Source organism: Epinephelus lanceolatus, chromosome 20, assembly GCF_041903045.1.
Source record: "Epinephelus lanceolatus isolate andai-2023 chromosome 20, ASM4190304v1, whole genome shotgun sequence".
In the NCBI taxonomy this organism is placed as follows: Eukaryota; Metazoa; Chordata; class Actinopteri; order Perciformes; family Serranidae; genus Epinephelus; species Epinephelus lanceolatus.
The window spans coordinates 31,814,235-31,834,034 of record NC_135753.1 but is presented as its reverse complement, the minus strand read 5'-3'; the positions used below and the strand labels follow the sequence as shown (position 1 = coordinate 31,834,034).

Here is a 19,800-nt window from a genome sequence, read left to right as displayed (position 1 = left end):
CAAAGGGGGGCGCTATAGCAACCGATTGAAATTGCAAACTTTGAATGGGCATATCTCATGCCCCGTATGTCATAGAGACAAGAACCTTTGCACAGAGATGCCTCTCCTCATGAGGAACAAATTTGCCTCAAAAACCCATAACTTCCGGTTATAGAGATTTTCCGCCATTTTAAATTTTTTGAAAAACACTTAAAATCGATCTCTTCCTAGGAAGTTTGACCGATCTGCATGAAACTCGGTGAACATAATCTAGGGACCAATATCTAAAGTAGGGATGGGTCATGATTTTCGAATTTCGAATAGTCGTTTTATTTTTGAAAAATCGATTTTTTAATGCGACTATTACTATTCGCCGTCTTATTTCTCCCCCTGTATTTGACATGCAATTCAGCTCCTAACCGCACGAGGGCAGTCTAGGATTGCTACAGCGGTGTGAGATGGGCTACCAGCTAGTTTGATGCTCTTCTACAAACAGGAGAAACATGCAGAGACTACTACTCCGTGAGGAATGTCCGCAGTCATTCGGGCTTTCATAGTTCGAAAAATTGTCGAATAGTTGCCACGATTTTCGAATAGTGTTTTTGCTTGTGTTGCCCATCCCTAATCTAAAGTTCCTTCTTGGCAAAAGTTGGAAAACTTGCTAAAACTGAGCTTCTATAAGGCAATGAATATTGCGGAGGGCGTGGCTCATCACATAAAGCTGTCTCAAGGGTTTCACCGATCACCACGCAACTTTGTAGGCATATGACCACACATAATCTGAGGGGACCCCTCCATTATTGACCCCATCAAACAAAATGGGGGCGCTAGAGAGCTAATTTCTTACCTAGGCCTAACCACCATATGGATTTTTACTAAACTTGGTAGATATGTAGAACAGGACGCCTCAAGGTGACTGGAGAAATTTAACTCTAATTGGCAACTGGGTGGCGCTATAACAACAGAAAAATGCTTAAAAATGGCTAAAATGCGACCGATCGCAGTGGCTCCCCCTGTGGACTAGTGTTCCTGTTTTTCCTAATTTTTAGTATGACTAAGTCATGGTATGGTATGCTGTACATAATCACGGAAACTGTCAGTCAGTCATTCTGTCTGTCCCACGTTTTTCTACTCACTGACGTGGTCAATCTATGTGAAACTGCACATAGGCATTGAGGATTGGCATAGGTAGAAGGTGACAAAGCTACCAATGGGTATGGACTAGTATGAAGATTAATTACAAGGCTAACTCTCACCTGTGTGTGCTTTCGATTGTCCAGGTGCTGCACTGCCTTCTTGGTTGAGTTCCTCCTTTTTTGTTCTGTCAACATCACATTATTAACTAACTCAGTTTAGAAAATTGATCTTCGATTCAATGCCAAATCTTCCATGTCTGATTTCGCAAAGCATCGAAGAAGTCTATTTTAACCCCACCTCTAACTGAGTGGTTTCCATGGGAGTAGTTTTCCTTCTCTTTACTCCTCTTCCCCACTGTGTGCTGTTTCCTTTCAGCTTCACCTAATTACAGCCATCCGTCAAGTGTAAAAGTAATCAACAGCAGTGCTCCACATCTGACACCTAAGTATACATAGCCAGGTGCACTGCCAGGGAATGTCACCTGAAGAAATCACTGTGATGGATTGTGGGGATTTTGGGCTGGTTTGACTCTTTAATGTTGTCCTCTCAACACATAGCTGTAAGGCTGTTGGTTATTGTGGCTCTTTGCATACGAGTCCAGGATGTCTCCCCCTCTCAGGACAGGATGTGGCTGTGCAGGCAGACAGGAGGTGTTGTGTGTGTTTGTTGTTTGGTAATGTGTGACCTTTGGGTGTCTGAACACTTTTACTTTCTGTTTCTTTTTTTTATATTAACTATGATATAATGATGAATAAAAATCCCTCTGACTTTTCCTGTGCACATTTTTATCCAGCAAAATATCTCAACTTTTAAATGAATTGCTATGAAATATCTGCTCACCAGTTATTTTTAGCGCCATATGACTGCGGCTCAGAATTCTTCACATTTTCACAGTGAAATAAAAGGCCCCTCAGCATTTCTTTTTCACCAGGCATTTCACTCAAGTGGCCCAGCAACACTTCCTACACTTGTTGTTCGGCCACTCTGGCTTTGACTTATCGACTGCTGCTTGTTATCTTGTACACATATGCCTCATCTTAAGACATATTGAAGTGACGGAAACAAAATGTTATGGCTTCTTTGTTGTGTCAAGTCATATTGACTGAAACTGAAATGTTATGACGAAGTTTTAATGGTGTGATGCTTGTGAACACACACGCTTCTGCAATTGAGTTCTGCTGAAGTCATCAGAATTGGAATATTTTCTGTCAGTTCAGGTGAAATTTCCCCATCTCATCCCCTCCATCTTTTGGTCCCTGTTGGCTTTTCTTTGATAAAAGCTCAGCTCTTTCCCTCTGATGAGTCTGCAGCACTGCGCTGAGTTTGGCAGATGTTGTCGATCAATGATACGAGTGCAGGGGCAGTTTAAGCTGTTGGGAAGAGCTGTAATGATGTTGCAGGGGGTTTGCTTCATTGTTGTGTGTGTTCATATCTTTGTGTATAGAGAAACCTAAAAGGACGGTGAGTCATTTAAGTATTAGTCTTTTATTCACTTGGTTTCCCATTAATTTAATCTTTCTAACAGCCTTTATCGCTGTCTCTCTTTTGAGCTTCAGAAACTTGAATTTTGCCATTTCAGAGTCCAGAAATTAGGTGACAGCAAATTAAGCGACTCCACTTTAGTGATTGCTGAATATTGAGGTCATAAAAAAAAGACTGTCTGATTTATCTTTTCCACCAAACAGAAAAGATTCCCCTGACTATAACCACGGGAATGTGCGCAGATGGGATATTGCTATTAAGGTGTTTCTCTACATAAAAATCTTATCAGTGCAGCTTTAACTACGGCCAGCTCCTTCTTATCACGCACGCTGTTCAAATGAAAACACAGCGACTGTATCATTAACTGATACAGCCGCAACACAGATAACAAACTTTCACAGAGGTGCAGGGTTAGCAGAGTCGACTCTCCTCTGTGCTCTGCAAAGTGCTTTCATATCCAAGGTGAGAGCCACTTAACGGTCAAGACCTGCCCTCTTGTCGCACATTTACAGCCTATACCTTCGCTAACAATGCCCACCGAGCCACGTTAAGGTCTGCGTCCTCTCTGTTTGACATCTCACTTTACTTCTTTCTCACATTACAAGACACAAACACACTTTCGCTGGAGCGTTATCAGGGCCTACTCACAGTTATATTTGGTGCAGCAGTCATAAAGGTTCCGCTGTGATAAGTATTATGTGAAAACTGTGTGCTTTGCTGCTCCAAACTGCACTCTGGAGGCTGTTTTATACCAGGAAGCAGATGGATGAGATTCAAGGTGAGGCAGGAGCAAGAGCCAGAGAGAGTGATACAGTAGTCAAATGCAGCAGGGGTTTAAAGGTGTACTAGGCGGGAATTGTCGGCTACTGTATTGTATGTATGTACACAACAAAATAAGAAGGAACCGTTGTTTTCAGAGTAAACACTTGGAGCGACATGCTGTTGTGTGCAAATCTACTTAACATGTATGTAGTTCTTAATGCTGATTTTTGAGGCACAGATTGACTTTGCTTTGCTTTAATGTAAATCATTCAGTAAATTACTCCACTCCAAGAAGGGTTTAGTGCGACAGTGTTTGAGTTAAATTATTTTAAGATCCAAAATCGTCACGCATCAGTGGTCGAACCAGATTGCATCATTTCAAACAGCACCAAAACAGTCTTGAAAAATAGACTCCAGTGTCACACTAACTATGACCGTGCAGCAGCACAGTGTTCCATCTCTATTTTCAAACAGCAGCTACATCTTGTGCTCTATTCTCAAACGCCCCATTACAAGATGTGCTGTGCGCTTCTTATCTTAACCATGTGGGCGTATTGTTTGATAGCCTGCTGCTGACAGGCGGGCGGTGCCGTGCCATCTGGATCCCCTCAGGCAGGCATCGCAGCTGGGCAGCCAAAACTCAGCGAAGGGCCTTCCTGTCTGGGCTGATGTTGCATCCCGAGGCAGCCCTCATGACAGGAGCAGAGGGCAGGCAGGCAGCGTGCCAGCTAACCGCTAACCACAGTAATACAGATATTCCTGTTCACAATGTAACTTAGAGCAGTATAGAGTTTCCTCTTGTCCTGCAGGTGGTTGAGGTGCATGTCTCAGGGCTCTCATGGGTACAAATGAGGCACAGGTTAGATAACATTCGCCAGGTCCGACACAGAAGAGAGGTGTGGGAAAAAATGTGTTAAAATGTTGCCTGTAAGAATTTCTTATCTTCTATCTAGAAGAGTCACTAGTTCAAAAAAATGATAAATGTAAATATATAAAGTAACCGACTCTCTCTGCTGAATACTCTGTGCTCACATACCAGAAAAGATGGATCTCAGTGATGTAAGCACTGCATGCAGGCAAGTGTGGCAGCTAAATATAATGCTATGGAGGAGGAAAAATTCATTCCACCACCTCCATTTTGTGTTTGAATGAATTTTGAATATTGATAATCTAGAGAAGAGTTGAGTTGAGCAAAACATTTACAAATAATAAATACACAGTTTTTTAAATATGATTTCAGTTTAATTTATCACCAGCAGTCTCGTGCAAAAATCTGAGCAATACGAATGGTGACAATCTGTCGTCCACACATTTAAAATATGTATATTTTTAAACTGTTGCACTGATAAAACTGAGAAATCAATCGGCTTGTACAATTTATACAGATTCCCACCTTTATAAATGAGTGTGGAAAACACCCGGATATATTAATGAAGGCAACTCCTCTGTGAGGAGCGGGCAATATGGATAAATCCTTGCCATATTGATACATATTGATAGATATTGTGATAGCGTACATGTTCGCGAAAATCAATCAAGACATGGTTTATGGATAAAATATAGAGAAGAGTTTCTTTTATGATTAATCCATGAATCCACTGCTGGATTAATCATTAGACATTTCCAGCTTCATCAAATTTATGCAAAAATTATAGAAATATATAAAGCAGTCCTGCTCTTTGATTTGCAACTAGGACTGTCAGTTGATTAACATATTGAATCGCATTTTATTGCATGATTGTCCATAGTTAACTCATGATTAATCACACATTTATCTGTTCTTAATGTACCTTTAAGGGATATTTTTCAAGTTTTTAATCGTCTTACCAACATGGGAGTGGATAAATATGCTTACTTTATGCAAATGTATGTTTTTTATTATTACAGCAATTCACAACTATAAGAAATACTGTCCAGAATATTTTCCAGAATAACCTCAAAGGTTCTGCATGCTCAAAAAGAATGTTGAAAGCATACTGTGGCAAACTCAAGCCCAACAAGCAACAACAGACGGACATATTAATCTGAATGTATCACAATGTAGTGTCCATCTTTATACTTGTAAAGGTTAAATAAACATCCCCCTTTTTTTTACGCAGCTCGACGTACTCTGGCGGTAACTCACTTCACATCAACAGTAAATGCACATACTTTCAGTCTTGTTGAGAGGACGATCTGGTCGTAGCTTTGAAGCTGAACGTGCCATTCAAAAGACACCTTTCTTTACCCATTTTGTTTCTGCTTGCATTGCTTCCTGATTTCCCAAATTACAGGGTGAGCTGAGGGTCGTGATTACAGAACGTATATGTGTGTTAATCATGTGTCAGAACAATTAGTGCCTTTAAAAGAAGTTTGTGTTAACTTGTAATTAATGTGTTAAAGTGACAGCCCTATTCCCAACATTATATAGCCTAGGGGTGGGAATCTCTAGGCACCTCACGATTCCATTCAATTCCGATTCCGAGGGCAACGATTTCGATTATAAAATGATTCTCGATTATAAAATGAGCTAATAAGAAAATTTACAGTAGACGTTGAAAAACATTGTTGTAGCAAAGCTGGGAATACATATCCAGTGCATACAAACTGTATTACTTACTGTGGTTGAGACAGGGTATGAAATTAACAAAATATTTTAGGGGCAATTTTGGCCCCCACGGTCTAAAAAATGGGGGCATTTTCAAAATGTTTGGGGGCCATCAAAAAATTGTAATTATGTTCTAAAAAAGCAAAACCAACTAAGATAGTGTCTTCACGCTTCAGTAGAAACCACTATAAATGAAATAAATAATGGGTTACATAAAGTTATGGTTGCAAAATATCACTCAGATTTCCTATAATTCAACCAGTTTAAATGTGATGATTTAACCATTAATCCACTGATAGCAGTACTAATGTTTCACCACATTACAGTTACTTTTACTGTTAAAAAGGCCAAATTACTATAAATTCCTTAGATGCAATCCTGGAAGTAAGTTAATTTAAAATTTAACATTCATTCTACCTTAATTTTTCATTAATTTGTCATTGTGTAGACACAGATCACCCAAGAAATGGTTAATTTAAACTTATGGTACAGCAAAGCCCCCTCCCCTTCTCTGTCAGATTACTCTCACGTAATCAGTGCAATCTCGTTGATTATGTCTGGAAAATGAGTTGTAGACGTGACGGTAAATTAATTTAATGAAAATAAAATTATACTTTAATGTCAGATTGTAATACTGTTAAAAATATAAATACATATAGTTGTTTCGAAAACTTGGGGGCAATTTTGGCCCCCGGAACATGGCTTTTGGTGACATTCTTGGATAAATTGCGGGCCTAATGGCCCGTGGCCCTTGCTAATTTCTGACACTGGGTTGAGATGACTATGCTCCACCGGTCCATCCTCCTCATCCACAAATCATCCACGGGACTCTCCTGTCCCTCGTCGACCTCCTTGACATTTCTCCTCCAGTATTTACAAAACTTTAACTGACTATAACTATCTATGAACTATAAAAACATGAACTATTGTAAAAAAAAAAAAAAAAAAAAAAAAAAAAAGATGAACAGTAGCAAAACTACAAACTATGGTGAAAACACGATGAAAACACGGCAAAAAACCACTCAAAAACACGGCATAAAAAACCTCAAAAGCTCTCAAAAAGCCACGAATACTATTATTTACACTAAATATTATTTACCAAAAAAAAAAAAAACGCCACCAAAACTCTGCTAAAACACCGCTAAATCACTCAAACTTGCACTCTTCCCGTCAGCTGTCACACTCCCCCTGCTGTGCTCACTTCCCTCCCCTCCTCCACAGGTAATGACGTCACTACCGTAATGTACCATATATCACTGGAAAGCTCTGCTTCTCAGCTTTCAGAATCCATTGGAATTACGTCAATTGCGTGAATGGTCGAGGAGTTACGGTAATTTGAAAAATAAATATAAAAATAAAATTAAAATCGATTATGAGTTTTCCCTATCGATGCTCGAACCCCAATATTATGTCATCTAAGGTCTTGTTTCATACTCATGCCAAAGGGTTTTAGTTCATTGTCATGGGAGAGTGTGTAAAGCTGCCAATATTTGAACATAAGAAGCTGCAATAAGAGTATTTTGGGGCACTTTTATAGTACTTGTATATGAAAAATGACTTAAACCGATTAGTCGACTACTAAAATAGTCACCGATTATTTTAATAGTTGATTAGTCATTGATTAGTCGACTAATCGTTGCAGCCCTACTCTCCGGTTGACAAATCTATATTGTCTAATGGTATATACAGTGCCCTTCAAAAGTATTGGAACAGTGAGTCCAATTTGTTTACTTTTGTTGTAGACTGAAAACATTTGGGTTTGACATCAAAAGATGAATATGAGACAAGAGATCAACATTTCAGCTTTTATTTCCAGGTATTTACATCTGGATCTGATACACAACTTAGAAGATAGCATTATTTGTAATGGAACACAAAATTTTTAGGTGAGCAAAAGTATTGGAACATATAAACTTAAAATAGATTAAAGTGAATGAGACTTAATATTTAGTTGCAAATCATTTGCTTTCAATAACTGCATCAAGCCTGTGACCCATTGACATCACCAAACTTTTGCATTCTTCTTTTGTGATGCTTTTCCAGGCTTTCACCGCTGTCTCTTTCAGTTGTTTGTTTTGGGGGGTTACTCCCTTCAGTCTCCTCTTCAGCAGGTAAAATGCATGCTCTATTGGGTTTAAGTCTGGAGACTGACTTGGCCAGTCTAAAACCTTCCACTTCTTGCCCCTGATGAACTCCTTTGTTGTTTTGGCAGTGTGTTTTGGGTCGTTATCTTGCTGCATGATGAAGGATCTCCCAATCAGTTTGGTTGCATCTTTCTTTAAATTAGCAGACAAAATGTTTCTGTAGACTTCTGAGTTCATTTTGCTGCTGCCATCATGTGTTACATCATCAATGAAGATGAAAGAGCCCGTCCCAGAAGAAGCCATGCAAGCCCAAGCCATGACATTACCTCCACCGTGTTTCACAGATGAGCTTGTATGTTTGGGATCATGAGCAGATCCTTTCTTTCTCCAAACTTTCACCTTTCCATCACTTTGGAAAAAGTTAATCTTTGTCTCATCAGTCCATAAAACTTTTTCCCAGAATTTTTGAGGCTCATCTCTGTACCTTTTGGCAAATTCCAGCCTGGCCTTCCTATTCTTCTTGCTAATGAGTGGTTTGCATCTTCTGGTGTAGCCTCTGTACTTTTGTTCATGAAGTTTTGTGCGAACAGTAGATTGTGATACCTTCACTCCTGCCCTCTGGAGGTTGTTGCTGATGTCACTAACAGTTGTTTTAGGGTCTTTCTTTACAGCTCTCACAATGTTTCTGTCATCAACTGCTGATGTTTTCCTTGGTCTACCTGTTCGACGTCTGTTGTTTAGTACACCAGTGGTTTCTTTCTTCTTCAGGACATTCCAAATGGTTGTACTGGCTATGGCCAATGTTTGTGCAATGGCTCTGATTGATTGTCCATCTTCTCTCAGATTCACAATTGCTTCTTTTTCACCCATAGACAGCTCTCTGGTTTTCATGTTGGTTCCACTTCTAAATGCAGTCTGCTCAGGCAAAACCTATCGTACCCAATCTGAAACTGAGCTCAGACATTCAGTGCTATTTATTGTTTGAATAATCAATGTAATTGGGAGACACCTGGGCAACAAAACACACCTGTCAGTCACATGTTCCAATACTTTTGCTCTCATGAAAAATGGGTGGGTTCAAACAAAAGGTGCTATCTTCTAAGTTGTGTATCAGATCCAGATGTAAATACCTGGAAATAAAAGCTGAAATGTTGATCTCTTGTCCCATATTCATCTTTTGATGTCAAACCCAAATATTTTCAGTCTACAACAAAAATAAAGGAATTGGCCTCACTGTTCCAATACTTTTGGAGGGCACTGTATCATGTTACCCAGCCCTACCCTCTGTTTATTATTGTATGACTGTGCAGCCGCTTGTCGCTGACAAGACAATGCCCAGGTGATGGATTTCCTTTGCTTTCAATGAAACTGTGAAATGGGCCTTCAGCTTGCATCGGGGAAACACATAGACGTGTATTCATTTATCAGAGCACAACTATGGGAATAAGTGCGATGAGCTGCGACTGCTTTAGTGTCCATCTTCTTTTGGTTTCTATTCTTATGTCGGTGTGTTCATGTGTGTGCTGCAGGCTTTCTGTAGGAGACTAAACAGTGAAACTTAAAACACATCTGGCTTGCATCCACACATTGACCTATTCCCTCCACTCCTTGTTCAGCCTGCCTCCCTAACAATGAGTAACCGTCACCCCCTACTTCATTTCCTCTCCGCTTCCTGAAACGCAGGAAGTTGGGTGCTTTCGTCTACCCCAGGTTGGAGAAAACTGGGGATGGGTGGAACCGCAGTAAATGTCGCTGACACGAGCCGTGTAGAGGGACGCTCCCTGGGTCTGTGGTCAGCCGGCTTCCTGTGTTGAACATATGACATCATCTGGAGTCAAGAAAAACAGCTTTAGGGAATTTTAACATAGACATTTGTTCAACTGTTATTTGTGACTGGTGTGTTGCAGATGTGTGTACTGCCGATGTCACTAATGGATGAGCAGTGTGCACAACATCATTAATCCACCTTCAGTTCTCCTCCGCTGCTCTTTGCTTCTTCCCACACACCCATCTTTTATTCAGCACCATGTGTCACATCCTCCTACATCACTGCAGTGTGTGTGTGTGTGTGTGTGTGTGTGTGTGTGTGTGTGTCCTTTGAGGCTCTTTAAGTGGCCCTCAAACACAAAAAGACAGTAGTTCAAAAGAGTTTGGACACAATAGCAGTGGCTCGCATGTGTAACCTGCAGTGTACTGAAAGAGGCTGTGTGATCTGAAGTATGTTCTGCAGTCACCATTACATCGTGTGTTTTAATAACTAAAGTTTAACATCAAGCATGTTCAGTTCTTCAAGGTTTGCACTTCCTTCCTTACATCTTTCTCGACTCCTTTCCCCCCATCTCTATTTTCTTTTATCATTTCTCGCCGCCCCTGCTGTCTTCTCTCTCCCCGTCAATCATGTTTCAAATCCGTCACTCGTCACTTCATTCTCAGCTCTGTTGTCCTTTTTGCCCTTCTCTCTCTCATTATCAGCTTGTCACTCTTCTTCTGTCTCTTGGCATGGGTTTCTCTTTCTCTCTATTCGTCTGTCTGGGTGTTGGTCCTGTCTACCCTTCCTGTTTCACTGACATCACCGGAGAAACCAGGAAGCTGCTGATGGGGTCGCCACCCCACACTGTTTTTGTAGTGGCTGTGTTGAGATTTTAAGAGTTATAGTGTTAGTCAATGATTAACCTTGACCAGAATACGGTAATAATCATAATTTTATGTCAACAAAGGTTTCATTTAAGGTTGTTCAGGATATTAGATCCCTTCACCAGGCCGTCATAAAATTCAAGCAACCGTGGAGATGTAATACCAATCCACTGTTCAAACAACACTGGTTCTCTGTGTCACGAGCCACAGCTATGAAACATACAGTGCAAAAAAGTGTAAATGTCTTGTTTAAAATTTAACAATAAAAACTTGCCTATGGGATTTAATCAGGGCAAAGAAGTAGGACACAAAGCTGACGCTGATATATTCAGTGGTTTTACATAGCAGCTGTCTGCCAGGCAACAGCATCTGTAGCTGGTTCTGGTTTGGCACCTGTACATCTAACAAGGGAACATAGTATGTTTACGGTAAAAATTAAAAGCTGGAAGGTAATTTGCTAAATGGACAGATTTGTGACTCTGGGAACTTTGAATGGGCATTTTTAAATTTTGTTTTTAGCATTTTATACAATAACAGATACATCAACTGATCAAAAAAGTCAATAGCTCAATCATTTTGCAGTACTGTCACACATTGGGAAACTCCAGTTAGCCTGAGGCAGTCATCAAAGAATAAACATGTGACGTTCGTTCATTCATTCATTCATTTTCCGTAACCACCTATCCTTTTGGGGTTCACGAGGGGGCTGACACTGGGTGAGAGGCAGGGTTCACCCTGGACAGGTCACCAGACTATCACAGGGCTGACACATAGAGACAGACAACCATTCACACTCACATTCACACCTACGCACAATTTAGAGTCACCAATTAACCTGCATGTCTTTGCACTGTGGGAGGAAGCTGGAGTATTCATTCAATTTCAATTCAATTCATTTTGTCAGCGGGAGTTTCGCCAATTGCATTGTGACCTGTGTGTGCACACCACAAGATTTCTCCATCGAGCCCTCGCCGACAGAGCCCCAGATAATGCGGTGACGTCACCAAACTTGGAGACGTCACATCGTAAAGGCATGGATGTTCTGCCCAGTGTTGAATCAGATCTGCCTCCAGGGCCTGGGTCCAAACACAACGTGCTCCCCATCATCCCGTGGACGCCACCATTGTTGTTGCTTGCCGGCTTGTCAGTGTTGCCAGATCTTGGGAGAGAAACACGCAACCAGGGCTATGGAAACATCATGCCTTTAAATAACTTATTAGACGGATATATATACAGAGAGGTGTCGTTTAGAGAGCAAACCCAAATAAGCAACTCCACTTTAGAAATAAGCCCAAAGTCGCGGCTAGTAAGCGGACCTGGCAACCCTGCGGCTTGTCCTCCTCACATTTCTTCCGCCCTCCTGCGTGCTGACATGGGACGTATTCCGCCTCTCATTGGCTGACACTCTTTGTCAGTCGTGTCAGACTTGTTTTCTGGCATGCCAGATATCCAGTCCCAGTCGCAGACGAGGGGGCGACTTGCTCGTAGGCTTGTTTACACATGAGGACTTGTCGTGGCAGACTATCTGCCAACTCACGTCCGACCCAAGGTGGCTCTCAAGATCTTCTGCGACGTCAAAATCACGGTGGAAATCGTGTAATGTGAACTAGGCTTTAGTCTCTCTCTCTCTCTCTCTCTCACACACACACACACACACACACACACACACACACACACACACACACACTAACATCTTAATCTGATAATATTCAGTGGAGTTTAGTCACTTCAGTTCAGTGTCAGACTCAGAGAGTAGATGTTGTACAAACCTGCGATCAGAGCTCCATCGAAGATCTTTCTCTTGTGATTTATTGCCGTCTCTCTATTGCCAGCTACTGTCTGATCTGCCTGTTGATCCTAGGTGGTACGTGTACGCAGACAATGATCTAAAACAAATCTATACCTTTCTGGTGTGTTTGCTTAGCACATCGATTTACAAACCGCTGTTTACACAGCGCTGGTGCAGCAAACTGTCGGTTGACAGATTGTTTTTCCATTCATTTCGGTCCATTGCGAGAGAGGTGGTTAACCCCTAAAGCCAATCCCACACGTTTAACCTCAGGATGAGAGGTTTCACTCCACGCCGTGTTTTAGGTATTCATATATTCTGTTGAGTATCGTTTTGGCAAAAGACTGAAAAACAAATTGGTTTTGTGGCTGGTCATGAGGTTTTTGAGATGGTTTACAAATCAGTTTTGAATTAAACTCTCAAAATCGAATGTCTGATTTGAGTGCTGCCTGTTAAGACTCATGTTTTCTCTCCTCTTTTTTGCAGATCTGCCGATGGAGTACAATCCCTCAGATCATCCCCGGGCCAGCACCATCTTCCTCAGCAAGTCACAGACTGACGGTGAGCATTATAAACACCTTGCAGTTCTCCCAAACCTACTTCTGAAGCTTTGACAGTTATGTAGGGTGTCTGCAAATGTCATGTTAAATATGTCTAGGGCCACAGTAACTTTAGGAATACACAGGGCCTGCCTTAGTGAGGTCGATGAAGCGTGAGGCAAGGTTATTGTGTAATTGTGATGGCTGTATTGAGCCTAGAAACTCACGTAAAAGCAGTGGGATTAGGGCAACACTGTAATGGGTGATTTTCATCCACAGCTACCTCGAAAGAGTTTCTGATCACCATTGCTTTTGTTGGATTCAGTGTTTTGACCTCTGATGGCTTCAAGATCAGCGTGTGCATTCTGCCTGAAGACTGCAGTTTGAAGAATTTGTTGCCACATCCAGTACCTTGTATATCACACACCACTACCTAATATATCACACGCAACAAGCACCAGTCTAATACAAAATTTGTGAGGACATTGTACTGCTTGGATACAATTCAACACAGCTTTTAAGTGTACATCATGACACCTACAGTAATGTGGACGTCCCATGAATGCATCAGACACACACAACTCTTTAGTGTATTTTTCATAATGTTTTCTCGCCACTTTACATCAACTCCCCCAACTCTCCCAGGGCCCGTCCGACCATTCATGCCGACTGAATGTGTTTTTATCAATTGCCATTGATTCTCAAAAACCCTGCTGAGAGACGTCATCAAGAGAGCAGCGTTACCATATGGCAGATTGCACATTAAGCGATACCGCAGCTTGCAAAAATAATTTCAAAAGTATCCTTATGTTTTCAAACTCAAGCGAGTCAAACAATGGCATATGCCGCCAGCTTCGCAGGAAGGCAAGCTGTTTCACTGATGCAGGGATTTCAGATGTGGAGCACTGTTGATCAGCATATTTTTTATCCACCACAAAGGCTCCTTTGGAAATTTTCTACCAGCTGCCTTTGCGTCAGATTTTTTTGAGACACACTGCGGCGTTTTGATCATCTCTATCAGGCAAAGAGACTGATCCTGGAGCCGTCCGGACCTTGAGTGACAGTAATGCATTTTAATCAAGCAAAATGTGATGAAGTTGGTTTCTGAGCTCCATTTTAGCCGTAATCTCTTTACTTTGATGATAAGAGGCTTGATATTGCTCCATTTTGCACACACTGGAGAAAAGCTGCTTCAGCTGAAGAGTTTGTAGCCTGAAGGCTGATGGATTGATCCGATATCAGGCGCTGATGCTCTTTTATTAGCCTTATCAAGCTCTTGTGTGAATGTCTGCTGGCCTGTTCTCTCAACATATTGTACATAAATGCCAATGCAGGACACAGACACAACTTGGACTTTGTGTTTTTTCAGTTGCAGTGCCCAACAAGAGAGGTAAGCATGTGTGTGTCTGGTCTCAGTAGGCGGGTAGCTTTATGCTTACTGTGTGTTTGGGCTCGACTTTTTTATGTGGTCTCAAGCTTTATTGTATTTTTTGTACTTGATCTGTTTGGTCTTCTGTTAGCGGATGACGTGCCTCCACTGCTGCGCTGCTGATATCATTCTGTGTGTGTGGATGTGTGTATGTTCCCATGTGCATGTTGATCTATAGGGTGTACCAGTGTGAATTGAACTGCAAGAAAATGTGTTTGTGAAGTAAAAGTCAGGATTCAAATGGGACACGAGCATCACAGCTCATCATTAAGGAGAATATTAAATGTGTCAGTACTGATTTGTAGAAAAGACAACATGATTCTCGCAATTATTATTTCAGAAATCCATGTTTTTTCACGCCCTAATTATGACGCAAGAGCCAGCTGCTTTACTAGAAAGCAGCGCTCACAGTCACGACTGCCCAGTGGAAAAAAAAAAACACGTGCATTAGACTGTGTGTGTGTGTCAGAGAGGTGAGAGACAGACAGCGCCAGGATGAGAGGTGCCAGACAGCTCGCTACGTCACTGTATGTGCGATGCTGCGCTCTGCATCTGCTCCAGTTTGCTTTGCCAGCCCCCCCTTGTGTGTTCTGCTACATTACAGAGAACATACACACATAACCACACATGGATGCACACACAGACACAATCGCGTGACCCACAGCTGTGTACGTGTGTGTGAGCGCTATAAAACTAACAAATCATCACGTCCATTAAGCAGAATTAGCATTGCAAATGAGCAGATCTGTATGAAGCTCCAATAACAGTCTCCTCTGGAATAAAACAGCCACCATGCTTCGGTTAATTTCATGTAGGCCAAAATGATAAATGGATTAAATAATTAGCTCATACCCATTTCCACACATTAAAACACAATTTCTAGTGTAGCAGGACAGAAAAGCTATTTGCAGGCTTGGAAATGTTCCTTTCTTCATGCTACAAATGCTGTTTGCCAAAGCTGCCATGCTTTGTTTAATGTAGTGTAGAATAATTAGAGGAGAAAAAGCTGCTCATCCAATATTTTCTCAAAATCCGCACTGATAGGGAACTTATTAACCCTGGATAAATGCTGCTCCCTGTCTGTGAGGGTTGTGTACTGCACTCATACCCAGCTTGAAGGCAGCACTGACTCCTGCTCTCTCATCTTCCTTTTCCAGTTCGAGAAAAGCGGAAGAGCCTTTACATCAACCATGTGAGTACGATAAAGGACACTATGTATGATATGTTAAAACAGCAGCAGTGGATCTTGCACAAAAGCCTGAAACTATGATGTTAATTTTGTCATTTAACTGTCAAGTGTGATACAGTTGTGAATTTTCTAAGGGTGCAACTGGTGATTTTAATGTCTTGTATTTTTTGCAAGTTCACACACATTTCGGAGAACAAGGTAAAATCCTCAAAATGACCCTCAACCCTTTAATCATTGCCCCTCCCTCTTCAAACCACACACTTAGAGCTGTAGCCATATGTGCAGAGGATGTAGTTAAGTCATTATTTAGACGTAGAAAAATAATGTAGTCACAACCATTTCATCACATCGTGGTGTAGTCCATCTTTGTCCTTCACTCCCTCTGCCCCAAGTGCAGGAATTATTGAATTATGCTGTATTTAGTGATGAATCAGTGACATGTTTATCCCTAAAAATAATAAAGATTCATTTGATTTTGATCATGCAAATTACTTTGAAAGAAAGCTCATCACTAAATCAAAGTCTGGGGCCTCTCTGAAGATGCACTCCACCATAAATGCCATTCCTGCATGCAACCATGTCCGGCGCTGCCAGAGGACAGACAGAATTAGTTTGTGGGCTCACAGGTGCCCTACTTTCCATGGCTGTCAGCAGGCCTCTTGGCCGATCCGCGTACGACTGAAATATAGATTGACGCATATGTGTGTCTGTCTGTATGTCTGTATGTGCGTGTGAATTCCAGCATCATCCAGGCCCAGTGAGACGGAAGTACAGCTCCTGTTCCACCATATTCCTTGACGACAGCACTGTCAGTCAGCCCAACCTCAAATACACCATCAAATGGTAACTGTACTCGCCAAACATGAGAGAATAATCATAATGTAATGATCAATATCTGTCCACAATGAGAGGAAATGTTTTGACTCTTTGTTGTGATGTCTGTTTTTCCTTTCACAGTGTAGCCCTCGCAATATACTACCACATAAAGAACAGGTACGACAAGTGTTTCCACTCATTTATGGGGAATTTTGTCTCTCTATGTGCGCTTCATCTTACAATCCTGCATCAGATATCAGCGTCAGAGGTTAGCAAACAAAGATAGAAAGAAAATGGCCCCTTTTGACTCCCTAAGCTCACGTTGAAATGTCAGACTCTTTAGATATTGTGACATGTGAAGCCTGCAATAAAATGTGGGCTTGTCGAATGATGAAGAGACAACCTTTTCTTTGTGTCGTTACATGATAACCTGTAGGAATCCTAGCTGTTTAAAGCGCAGATAAATGCCCATAAATGGCGTATTGAACAGGCAGTCTGACACCAAATGATATGAGTCTCATGCCACCTGTTTTTTATTTCTATCATACCCTGATGTTCCTCCAATCTGTTTGTCATTCCAGAGACATCGACGGAAGAATGTTGCTAGATATTTTCGATGAGAAACTGCACCCGCTCTCGGTAAGGCCTCAACCAAAGATAAATTTCCACGATGCGAGCGCTGTAAAAGTGTCAGGACTCATCAGCAAGACAAACCGCACACGCTGATGAACAGCAAATACCCAAATGGATCACATAGAGGGGGGAAATCTGTCTCGTAATCTTGGGAGCCATCTGGATCATTGAAATGTATTTTCAGTTCTTTTTTTTTTTTTTCTTTTTTTTTTTTTGGAGTGTCAATCCAAAACATTACATCACCGCTTTGCCTGATGCTTCATTTCCGAAAACTACAAAGCACTCCGTTCAGAATTAATACACATTTGTAAGCAGTCTCAACTAGCAGCTTGTGTTTTCATTTTGGTCACAGTCACATCAAATGTTGCCAGCACAGCAACTCTTTCATTTTCATTTTGTTTGTTATCTTCTGTTGCAGAAGTCTGAAATTCCTCCTGATTATGACAAACACGACCCTGAGCAGAAGCAGATCTACCGCTTCGTCAGGACGCTGTTCAGCGCCGCACAGCTCACCGCCGAGTGTGCCATTGTCACATTGGTAAGTGCATGTGTGTGTGTGCGTTTCAGTGCTGACACCAGGAGGGAGTGTTGCTTCCTGATTCTCTTTCCCCCTTCCCTTGTGTATTCTTTTCTGTCGCCTTCCTTAGGCTCCTTTCTCTGATTTATTTTTGGACCTCATTTCTTCCTCCTGAATCCTGTGAAATGCTCGATAAATCTCTGCAGAGATTGTGTCCCTCGAAAATGTTGGAAAGTTAACTAATTCTCACAGGAGAGAGCAGAAAATTGGATGATACAAAAAAGGTGACAGGATCAGTTTGATCTGTGCAGTTTCCTCTCAGAATTACCTTGGTGTGTAAAGTGTGTCTGCGCCTGTAGCAAGGATATAATTGGTGCTTTACTGTACAGCAGGTTTTCGGTCCACAGCTTATCCTGAGCTGCTCACCTGGATCAAAAACATCAAAACAAGGACAGCTTTACTCCCCGTTGCATTTAATTTCTTTCCTTATTTACTCCCTTACTTTGTCTCTTAATAATAGTAATCATTTTACCAGGTTAAGACAGACATATCTAATCTTAAATTGATGCATAAGGTTAATTAACTTGTGCTGTTTTTCCCAACTTTTATCAGCCACATTTAGTCGAAATTTAACTCTCCCTTCTCGCTCATCTGCCCAGAAACATCTCTTTCCACACTTTGTCGCTCCGGTCGACGCGTGTGTCCCAGGAGACAGGGAAGTGCAGGGTTAATGCGGCTGGCCCGGTGGCCTCGTATTGAGTTGCACTGCTTCTTGACAGATGCACAAATGCGTTAACTGCATGTTATGGGTGGACCCTTGTGGCCGGACGGTGATGGGAAAGCAAGCGAGCGAGCTGACGTACAGTGTCTGTTGTGTTTCTGTGTCTTTATCCGTGTGCAAGACTGCTCTAACAAAGATGTGTCAGACAAAACTAAAACACACACACACACACACACACACACACGCTGGCACATGTCCTGCCACTACCAGTCCCCCAGAGTAAAGTGTGGCATGCCATCAGTAACTGAATAGCGCTGTTGGCTGGTGGTTGTGGGGTTAGCTTAGCTGACACAGCTAACTTTAGATAAGGGAGTCTTCCTTCCCTTCCCAGCAGTGACATCATCACAGGAGAGGAGAGGGGTTGTTTCTGTACAGGATGGAGAAGAAAGTCAGCATGTCTTCCTTTGTGAAGACGAATCATTGCTCAAGATTTCCACGAAAAGGCACCAAGAAAATGACACTCACTGGAGACACACTGCACTTTGTAACATGTGAAGCTGCAGCTCTGCAGCTCAGACTCTACAGTTACCACAGCCATTTTCAGGGGGCAAAGGTCATTCATTGGTGTGTCACACAGACACTTTTAGGCATTTATTAATTTTAGCAACACTAACTGGATAGTCCTGCACTCTAGTATCAGTTACCCCAGGAGAAAGTGCTTTATTGGTTAGTTGTTTAAATGGTTTGGAGTTTAAACTTGGGATGCTGACTTATGATTTATAGTAGTTAAAACAACAACCACCAGTCTGGATTGTGGATATATTGAACCTCTGTATTACTGAGTGAACTATAAAGTGCTTTAGCTTCCCATTGTTATGAATAATAGATGTGATTTGACACTTGCAGGATACTTTTTTGTACATATGAAAATAGTACGTTGTTAAATCCTTATCAAACATTTTCTTATTACAACATTTAGTCCAGTTAGAACATCTTCCGTTTCAGAGATTAGCCTGTTCCTGGGGTTAGTTTAGGGGTAGGCAACCTGCAGCTCGGGAGCCACATGCATCTTCTCGAGTGGCTCCCTGTGACTTTGACAAAAAATATATGGAAATAATATAATTTTTATTTATCATTGTTGTAGCCCTTATGTTATTCTTACATTCTCCAGTTGTATAAATGTGTAGCCGATACACTGATCATCAACTATGTGCATCATATGTCTATGACCTGGTGCCTTTTCCTAAAATTTGCCGAATGGCAACGGCTAGTCTTGTGTCTCCTGAGTGAGGTTAGCTTTTGATCCCAAATCCAAAAAAGAAATTTCATAGTGAGAGGACAGATTTGTTTGCCCTCACCTCTAATGCTGCAAAGTTTAAGTACCAAATAATCCTAAATAGCTGCACCACAGAGTCGGTATTTGTTGTAAAACTTATTAATGAATGCTCATTTAGACCTAGGAATGATTAAATAGGATGTATTGCTGTCACTGTAAGGCACAA

At 41.5% G+C, this 19,800-nt stretch overlaps 1 protein-coding gene across 4 annotated transcripts in view; it reads left to right on the top strand.

Annotated features, from left to right (window-relative positions):
• The window catches only part of ccny (cyclin Y), a 50,388-nt gene that overhangs the window by 19,196 nt on the left and 11,392 nt on the right, over positions 1-19,800 (top strand). Inside the window, exons 2-9 of one of the 4 annotated variants that reach the window (XM_033638902.2) lie at positions 12,941-13,015; positions 14,363-14,383; positions 15,580-15,614; positions 15,786-15,809; positions 16,354-16,454; positions 16,569-16,604; positions 17,009-17,066; positions 17,479-17,598. In XM_033638902.2, the coding sequence (XP_033494793.1) occupies positions 12,941-13,015; positions 14,363-14,383; positions 15,580-15,614; positions 15,786-15,809; positions 16,354-16,454; positions 16,569-16,604; positions 17,009-17,066; positions 17,479-17,598 (470 nt within the window). The remainder of the gene's footprint in view (positions 1-12,940; positions 13,016-14,362; positions 14,384-15,579; positions 15,615-15,785; positions 15,810-16,353; positions 16,455-16,568; positions 16,605-17,008; positions 17,067-17,478; positions 17,599-19,800) is intronic. The other 3 variants (XM_033638903.2, XM_033638904.2, XM_033638905.2) reach the window with 3 other exon arrangements.